Source organism: Cervus elaphus, chromosome 7, assembly GCF_910594005.1.
Source record: "Cervus elaphus chromosome 7, mCerEla1.1, whole genome shotgun sequence".
Classification (NCBI taxonomy): Eukaryota; Metazoa; Chordata; class Mammalia; order Artiodactyla; family Cervidae; genus Cervus; species Cervus elaphus.
The window spans coordinates 25,052,891-25,062,352 of record NC_057821.1 but is presented as its reverse complement, the minus strand read 5'-3'; the positions used below and the strand labels follow the sequence as shown (position 1 = coordinate 25,062,352).

Sequence of the window (9,462 nt, the reverse complement as noted above, 5' to 3'; positions counted from 1 at the left end):
TTTTATGTCCTGTGAATAATGATTATCGGTCTATTAAACACCAGTAAGAGTCTAACCATGGGGTTAAAACAGAATTACTTCAGGGAAACCATGAAACTAACTGCCTGGGGATATCAACTCTGACTCTCTCACTGATGCCACTCATTTCGTTGGTTTTGTTTTTCCATTCATAAAGTGGAGCTAAAGATAGTCTGATACTGCATCTCCTCGAAGGATGACTCGTCCACTTAAATCACGGTTCACATTGCATGACTGGAAAGTAGAACAGAAGGTGTGTGACTAGGTTCTTAGCCATTTTGGGAAAGAACATGAAAACCCATGACAGCCGTTTGTCATTTGGTTCATCTCCATAGTACATCAGTTAAGAGATTTGCTACAGTGTGAGGGCGATGAACTGAACTGAACTGAGGGCAGTGAGTGTGGGGGTGGGGCAGAGGAGAGGAAGATTTGGTCCTTTCTTCGTCATCCCCCTTCGACTCCCCTTCAGGAAGTGGAATAGGAAAAAACAAAAAAACACTACATTCATCAATTTCTCTGGGGCAACCACAACTTAGGCAGTAAGCAGGTCACTTGAAACAAGGACAGAGATTGCTATAAAACTGACAGGTACTCTCGCTGACGCCACATTGGCACACACAAGGCGACACGGGCTCAGAAGGAGTTTCCTGCACAACGCAAGCGGCCGGAGCAAAGTGACAATGCCTGTCCCGTGTGACACGGCCGTGGTGAGTGGTCAGCATCACCCCTGTGCGGGTGCAGTCAGCCCTAGGATTTCAGGAGAGCAGATTTCTAAGGAATGAGGCTGGATTGGGGTCTTTTGGGGTTTCATTTCTTTAAAACACAGAGCTGACTTTAATACTGACCCTGGTCTGTTGGAGAAAAACAAAAAAGTAGCCAGAAGTTATAGTGGGGTGAAAACCATAGCTCTTTACCAATGGCTTTGGCATGGTTGGCATTAGTTTGTGAAATTCTTGGCATCACCAACTGGACATGGTCTTTGCTTATAGAATTAAGTTGGCCCTATCTCCTGGGGAAGCTTAGCCAGCCTTTTAGGATCTATATAGATTTATTTTAACCAAGGAAGCTGGGGCCCTGCGAGGGGTGATGATTCTCCCAAGATTACTGGCAGACAAGGAGTGCCTCTGGATGCAGGAAGTGAAACCACCTAGCGATGCACTTGGACAGTTCCTGGGGGAGGGACCTGGTTTCACCACTTACTAAATGTGGGATATGGGATAAGTTACCTAAGCTCTCTGTGCCTTGTTATTCCTCTGTGACTTATTATCCTCTCATCTTCCTCATGGAGGATTAATTGATATCACTGAGAATGATAAAACCTATACTCTGAAATAGCAGATCTCTGCAGGCATAGCTTCTGGTTAACTTGGCCACTTAATATAATGAACAATAAGGATAGAGAAAGAATTCAGTGAGTATTTTTTTTTTCAAATAGAAGTAAAATTGATTTGCAATGTTGTATTAGCTTCTGGTATATAGCAAAGTGATTCAGTTATGTATAACAGCATAAATAGATCATCATTTCCATTATGGTTTATTATAAGATATTGAATACAGTTTCATGTGCTAACAGTAGGTCTTTGCTGATTATCTATTTTATATGTAATAGTGTACATATATTAATCAGAAACTCCTAATTTATCTTCCCCCCCACCCCTCTTCCCCTTTGGTAACCATCTGTTCTATATGTCTGCAAGTCTGTTTCTGTTTTGTAAATAAGCTCATTTGTATCATATTTTAGATTACACATACAAGGAATATCATACATTTATCTTTCTCTTTCTGGCTTACTTCACTTAGTGTGATAATCTCTAGGTTCATCCATATTGCTGCAAATGGCATCATTTCATTCTTTTTTTATGGCTGTGTAATAGTCCTTGTATATATGCATCACATCTCCTTTTTCCATTTGTCTGTCGATGGACACTGAGATTGCTTCCGTATTTCAGCTATTGGAAACAGTGCCCCTATAAACATTAGGGGGTAGTGTCTTTTCAAATTAGAGTATTAAATACTAATACTAATTATGTGATTATTTTTACCTCTGAATCTCCCACCAACCTAATGAAGCGAATTGGGACTGCTTTCTCCATTGTACAGATTAACAACAGTTCAATGAATTTAAGTGATTTAACATCATCAGATGCCGTATGCCCAAGAAAAGGGACATGAATCTAGGTTTATGACTTCAAGTACAACATTCTGCCCTTGAATGGTTTAGAAGCAAGATTTCTGAACTTAAAGATATTGTGTTTAAACAAATTTTTGGATAGTTTTGTGTTCTAAAGCCATGTCTATTTCTGGTTTCTCTGAGGAAATCTGTTGGACTGTCAGCAAGAAATATGACAGGGCAAAGGACCTTAGAATAGTATTAGAAATTGGAGGCACAGGCACACGGGACATCCTCAATAGAGAGGTGAGGCAAATCTCACGGACTAGGAGCTGGCTGGGTTCTGGAACACATCTCTACTTGGGGGTGAGCACGAATCACAGGTGAGTTCAAGAGACAAGTGTTCAGATATTCTCCTAGGGGAGTTCATAGTAGAGTAAGTACAGGGTTAAGCTGAACATGTCGGTGTCCTGACACTGCCCACCTTCCGTTGGCACTTTCTCTTACCTCTGTTTCCTATGAGACAGAGAAGGCGTGATGTCCATTTGCCTGCCTCATAGATGGCATGGAAGAATTGTTGTCCGACTGTTTTGCGACCCTATTAACTGTAGCTTGCTGGCTCCTCTGTCCATGGAGTTTTCCAGGCAAGAATACTGGAGTGGGTTGCCATTTCCTTCTCCAGGGGATCTTCCCCACCCAGGAACAGAAGCCGCATCTCCTGTACTGACAGGTGGATTCTTTACCACTGAGCCCCCAGGAAAGCCAGCACAGAAGAATCTGGGACTAAAATAACCTGAGCCTCTCAGAGAAGTGCGCTTCTGTGTATCATTCTTAAGAACCAGCACGAATTTTATCCAGCCCCTGGTCTGTGTTTCATAACCACTGAAATCTACGGTTTCAGATCAACAGCTTCATGCAGCACACTAGAGTGATTTGCAGATTTCATCTGATTTCTGATAAAAAGCTACATGACCTACGACACTGATGCAGTTCTGACATGGCTGTCACATGGCTTAAAATGCCTGGCTCCTCTAGTGAGACAAAGCTGAGATGAAACACTGTGGGTGACTGTGTTGATGACAACAGTAAGGAGCTTCAGGGGCTGTGGCAGCACTGACCACAGACACCTCGTTCGAGTCCTCAGGCTGGCACTAGCAGGCTGGAGAGCATCAGACAGAGCTTCTTCACCTACCTTATTGGGGTAACTAATATGAGCTCTACCTATCCTTCAAGGTAGGTGTGAGAATCTAGAGATTACGGAGATGTAAAAGTGTTTTCTATAATACTCTAAAGATACACGCAAATGTAATAATGACTTATTAGAATTATAATTCATTATTATATTTGGTAATCATTGATAAACCTGGTAACGCCAAGGTACACTTACTCTAAAGCGTCAATAATGAAAATTGGAAATGAGTCAGTGAATACGACACAAAAAAATGAAAGAGGAGACACAAAAGAGGGATTTCCTTAAGAAATTTAAGGAAGTGATGCTCGGAAAGCTAAGGACCCTCTTGTCCAAGCAGGTTTCCTTTTACTTTTTAAAACTTCACAGTGCTTCCTGGTGGCCTAGTGGTTAGGATTCCAGGCTTTCACTGCCATGACCTCTGGTTGAGTCCCTGGTTGGGGAACTGAGGTCCTGCAATACGGGATCATCGTGCTTTGTGTAAACAGAAGGTACGGGAGGGCAAATTCCATATCTTTCCCATCTTTAGGGAAAGGTCAACTAACAGTAGCTCCTGTACTGAATACTCTCCACATCCCAACCCTGCTCTTCTTGCTTTCTATGGATCCTGTCATTTAATCGCCACATTTTCTGGTGGAGGAAACTGAGTTGCAGCTAGTGAGAGTCCTGGAACTAGGCTGTGGACCCAGGACTTCTGATTCCAGAGCTCATGTCCTTTATCATCACACTCCAGAGACAAGAAACAGTTGTTGAATGAATGAATGATTATGGGAGATGAAAGTAGACATCTGCTGATTATCTGGAGGCAAATTAGGCCCATTCGGGCTTATCTGGGTCAATCTCGCTTTACAGGTTTTTTTAGTATCAGTTAAGTTAGTACAGCACTTGGCATCATGACCTTTTGGTTTACTCTTATCATTTCTTGCCTCCAGCATCTGCAAAAGATAAAAATTGAAGGCAATTTAAACCAACACATTTAGGCACCTTCCCAACCCTGACTCACGGAAGGTGTGAATCTGACCAACATGGAGCCCCGAGGATGAAAGCAATTCACTTTCATTATGTTGAGAGTCATTGATGAGCCTTGTTCATCCCCAGTGAGGGTCGGTGGTCACCATGGGGTTCTGACAAAGGGAAGTTGGAGAAATTTTTAGCTCTTTGATTTTAGTTAGATTTTCACAAAGCGCTTTCTTTGTGCATTCCTGTAATGCCAGATAAACCAATGTTTGAAAGTAAGTATAAAAAATAAATGTTCTGGAGCTAAAGAGATGTGTGTTTATTTCTCTGTTATATGTCCTTAATGCCCCTGCTTCCTTCAGTCGGCATGGATCATAGGAACTCTGCTATATTTGGTTTTGCATGGTGTTTTTCTTAATGCGTTGAGCTTAACTATGTTGGTAATTTAAATGATTTGTTTTGCTCATTCATTCGTCTACTAGATCTTTCATTCATCCAGAAGGTATTTTGAAACACCTGTTCCATGACATATTCTCCTGTAGGAACTTACCGTTTAATAGGTGAAGATGTGTATGAGCATAAATACTAGATGTCCAGACAACAAAGAAGAGCTGCTTGAGTGCTAGATGGTAAAAGCTTTATCATTTGAGGGCAATTAACATACTTCTAATTGAACTACTTTTGGGACAGTTCTGGAGGAGACCACTTCTGAGTGGGTCCTTGATGGAAGGGGGAAATTTAGATGGCTGGGGCTGTGGGGACAACAATGGTTGGGACAAAGGGTTTTGCAGAGGATTTATGGATGTGAGGTTGGAAATGAAGAGCTATCATTTCTTAAGGCTCTATTTTTTATTATAACTGCATTACAAAGAACATTTTATTTAATCTTGTAAATATTATTATAAAGCAAGTGTTACGCTCTGGCTGGAAAGAAGAGAAAGCAGAGGCTCAGTGAGAGAACCAGGTCAGGATTTAAACCCAGTCTCAGATCCTGATATCCTCGCGTCTCCCTGTTCAAAAGCTCTCAAACTGTGGAGGGTGCGTTCACCAGGCTAAAGAGTTTAGTTCTCAGGTTGGTACCCTGGAATCTTCATGTCTGACTGCTCCCATTGCCAGGAGACGATCTGAAGTTCAGAGAGGAGCCCTGATCCTGTCCCAGGGATGCTGAGTTCAGCTGAAGCATGACCTGTCTCTTGTCAGCAAGTGACCATAGAGTCCCTAACCAACCTCATTCTTATCTACTTCCAGGTCAAGTCCCTGCTGCTGTTGACATTGGGACTCACCCTCCTAGGGGAGGGGGAAGCTCGGAAACCCCCCAAATCTGGGGATCCTGGCCTCTGCCCTCCTCTGGAAGACCACACTGTGAGGGTTGACATCCGCATCCGCAGGCAGAGCCAGGGAGGTCTCCTCTCATACAATTTGCAGAACCGCTCCATCTCCCCCTGGGATTACAAGTACGTGCCAAGGAGACTGATCTCCACGTTCTTTGGGAAAATATGTTAATTTATTCTAACCATACAGTAAAGAAGTTCAAAAATACAGAAAAAATAACAGTCCTTACATTGACTCTTAAAAGCAGAAATCCCACTTTTCCTGGGAGCTCCCCTTTTCTTGCTACTTTGGGCTAAGTCCTCCTATGTGCTCAAAAGCCTGTTTTGCCTCCAATCTCTCCTGATGCTTTGCCTTTTTCTGCTTCATGCAGCCCTGGGTTTGGAACTGAGAAACTTTTTTGTGTGTTGGAAGAGAGGGCTCTTTAAAGCAGCCCACATAATGGTCTCTGTGTGGGGATAAGGGGGGGACCAGAAAAGTCAGTTCAGAGAAAGCCACTCAGATTGGATTTCCATCTTCAAGGAGTGGAGAGGGCAGAGTGGAGGAGAAAGGCCAGCTGGGGAAGGAAGATGCTAGGTGGGGATGTTCAGGATACAGACTTGGGATTTTGTCTTACACAGAGATTCTTGGAGTACCAAACTTTCATTTAGATGCTCTAAATATAAGTATGAAAACAGAGTCTGGGGACTATTAGAAGTGTTTCTGGGGCTGCCGGCATGTATTTCCTTTCCTTGGAAAGGGAGTATGTACTGTGGCTAGTAGGCTGGATTGGCCTTTATGCCTCCTGGCATGGAGGGAGAAATTGAAAGAAGGCATTGTATTCACAACCCCCCAGGGCTTTGGTTTTCTTTCCCAAGCAGCAGGCTTTGGAGACTGTATATTGGGGGACCTCCTAGTGATGTTCAATCTCTAATCAAAGGATGAAAGATGGCTCTCATAATAAAAATGTAAAAAAAAAAGGAACTGAAAAATCTAACATTTATGGATGCCAATGTTTTATAGTTGAGGAAACATAGACTTAGGGAGTTAAGCACCCCGCCAGGGGCCGGCATGAGTCCAGGCTGTGTGTTCTGCGCCTGCGCTGCAGCCCCGTGTTGCCCTGCATCGCCTTCCTGCAGGTGGGCGTCCAGTGCCGCGGGGTCCCCATCCTTTGTGCATCTTTCCTGCCTGATCTCACCATCTACTTGTCCCCGCTTCTTCCTACAGCATCACCCGGGACCCCAACCGGTTCCCCTCAGAGATCGCGGAGGCCCAGTGCAGACACACTGGCTGCATCAACGCCCAGGGGGAGGAAGACTGGTCCCTGAACTCCGTCCCCATCCAGCAGGAGCTCCTGGTCCTCCGGAGGGAGCCACAGGGCTGTCCTGGCTTGTTCCGGCTGGAAAAGGTGCTGGTGACTGTGGGCTGCACCTGCGTCACCCCCGTGGTCCGCCACGTGGGTGACTCGAAGGTGGCAGATCAGCTCAGCTGAAGAAGCTGTAGAAACGCCCCTGCTTAGCCAGCACTCTGTCGTGAGTCCAGCGTGGTTCCCATCTCCCTCCACTTCCCAGGTCTCTTCGTAATATCTGCATGGATCCTCCAGGCTTTGTGTTAGATAGAGTCATTTTCTGGGGCGTCAGAATCTTTATGTTGTCCTGAGATGTTCCAATGTCCCAACCCCCTAAAAATAGATGGAGGAGAATGCAGGTCCCATTCTGCTTATGTGCTATGATGACCATCTCCTGGTCATACAGTCAGTGGGTGGGGGCTCTGCTTGCAAAACTGACTTCTGGGTCACAAAGTGCAACAGATATGTAACCACAATGTAAGAGAGTGTGGGAGGGGCTGTGTAGGCTGGGGTGGGTGGCAAGGGTGGGGCTAAGGGTCTAGCACATGTTTATTAAAATTGCTAAATACAGATGAGGTTGGTCTGATATTTATACTTGTAAGGAAACTCTCCAGGTATTTATGATGTACTGACTATATAAAATTCTGGGAGAAAAATTAATATATCAGGGGCTAATATAATAAACTGTTAATGGTTGAAAGACACTTGAGATCTTTGTGTTCTGTCTTAGCTTGTATTCACAAACCTTGTGAACCTGAAGATTATGAAATTCTATATAGCTGTCATTTATTTTTGATGTTTCATCAGAGTGCTAGTGTCAGAATTACTATTATTATTTGTGAATGATTTTGGTAATATTAGTTTTTTTCCCCCTAGCTTAATTGAGACTTAACTGATAAGTAACCTGGTGTAAATTTCAGTTGTACAGTGTAATGATTTGATACGTGTATGTATGGAGAGATGAGTACTACCACAATAAAGTTTGATAACATTTCCATCCCTTTTCCATCCCTTCACCTAGGTATTTTTTTTTTTTTGTGGGTGTGGTGGGAACATTTAAGATGCACTTTCTCAGCAAATTTCAAGAATACAATATTGTTATTAATAAGTACAGTCATCAGGCAGTACACTCAATCCTCAGAACTTATTCATCTCATAACTGAAAGTATGTTTCCTTCACCCAAAATCTGCCCATTCCCCCCATCCTCTGCCCTTGGCAACTATCAGTCTTCTCTCTGTTTTGCCATGCCTTGGAGAGTTACTCTATTATTAGTGATTCTTGGGGATTACCAGGAAAGTTAAGGAAAAATGGTGCAAACAGAGCTCACATTCCCTGATAACTCTTTACTGCTCCATCTTCCTGGCTGTATTATTTTACAAAGTGAACATCCATTGGCCACTGTGGAAGCCACCGCAGACACGAAGAAAAGTAAGAAATGCACATGGTGGGTGGGCAGCCAATCGTGTTGGTAGCAGCTGCCCACAGAGCCCCTTGGTCACGAGAGCCATGGCGGTCACTGCATCTGGGGTCACTGGTGATCTTTCATGCATCGCTTATGCTTCTTGAGGACACAAAGCTTCTGAGATTCTGGTCTCCCTACTGCTCTGAGGCTCACTGGTCCCTCTCTTGCCCAGATACACCACATTTCTTCCTTCACTGAAACACACCACCTGCTCAGGGTACATCTGCATTCTGCTGCTTTCCAGAGAGGATATAGGACATCAGTTCTCATTCCCATCTGCAACTTGGTCTGAGGATGGGCAGAGGCAGGAGCCCAGAAGCCATTTTGCACTCTTTAATGGGGGCAACTTTTACTGTCTGTAGGTGGGGGTGGGGCTGGAGTCACTGGTAAGTGGGTTCTTCTTCTTGCTGCGGAGTCTTCTACTTATGGTATAAACATTGATGTTCGTACTTAAAGTGCTCAGCCTCTTGGAATCTAAAAGAATATTTTCTCTCATAGCTATCAGCTTCATGAATTTGCTGTGAATCCCACAAGTCCATATAGGTGTTCTTATCTGTGCAATGGACCTTTCTCTGTTCATTTTGGCAGTAATAGCCTTACCCTGAGGGTAATACATTTAGAAAGCTTCCAACTGAGTGGCGAGAGAAATATAGAGGTGAAGGACATTGAGGGGAAAAGTACATGTCTGTGTGTATTAAGATATTATCTCATTACATGTGGTCACATGTAATTTCAAAACAATGTGCCAAGTAGTATGATCAGTCTGAAATTTAGAGAAGACACAGAAGATGATAGCTCATCAGGACATTCAAGAAAGACAATGACTTTTGCACTGGGATGATTGAATTGCTCTAGAGGAAAATGGGGGGTCCCTGGTGGCTCAGATGGTGAAGAATCTGCCCACAATAAGGAAGACCGGGATTTGACTCCTGGGTCAGGTAGATCCCCTGGAGAAGGGAATGGTAACCCACTCCAATATTCTTGCCTGGAGAATTCCGTGGACAGAGGAGCCTGACAGGCTACAGTCCATGGGATTGCAATGAATCAGACATGACTGAGCAACTAACAG

The 9,462-nt window shown here is 43.8% G+C and overlaps 1 protein-coding gene across 1 annotated transcript; it reads left to right on the top strand.

Moving 5' to 3' along the window:
* Positions 1 to 603: 603 nt before the first annotated feature.
* On the top strand, positions 604 to 7,904 carry IL17F (interleukin 17F). The gene is made up of 3 exons (XM_043908746.1): positions 604 to 725; positions 5,523 to 5,728; positions 6,810 to 7,904. The coding sequence occupies exons 1-3, from the start codon at positions 699 to 701 to the stop codon at positions 7,072 to 7,074; spliced, it is 498 nt and encodes a 165-aa protein (XP_043764681.1). The 5' UTR covers positions 604 to 698; the 3' UTR covers positions 7,075 to 7,904.
* The last annotated feature ends 1,558 nt before the right edge of the window (positions 7,905 to 9,462 follow it).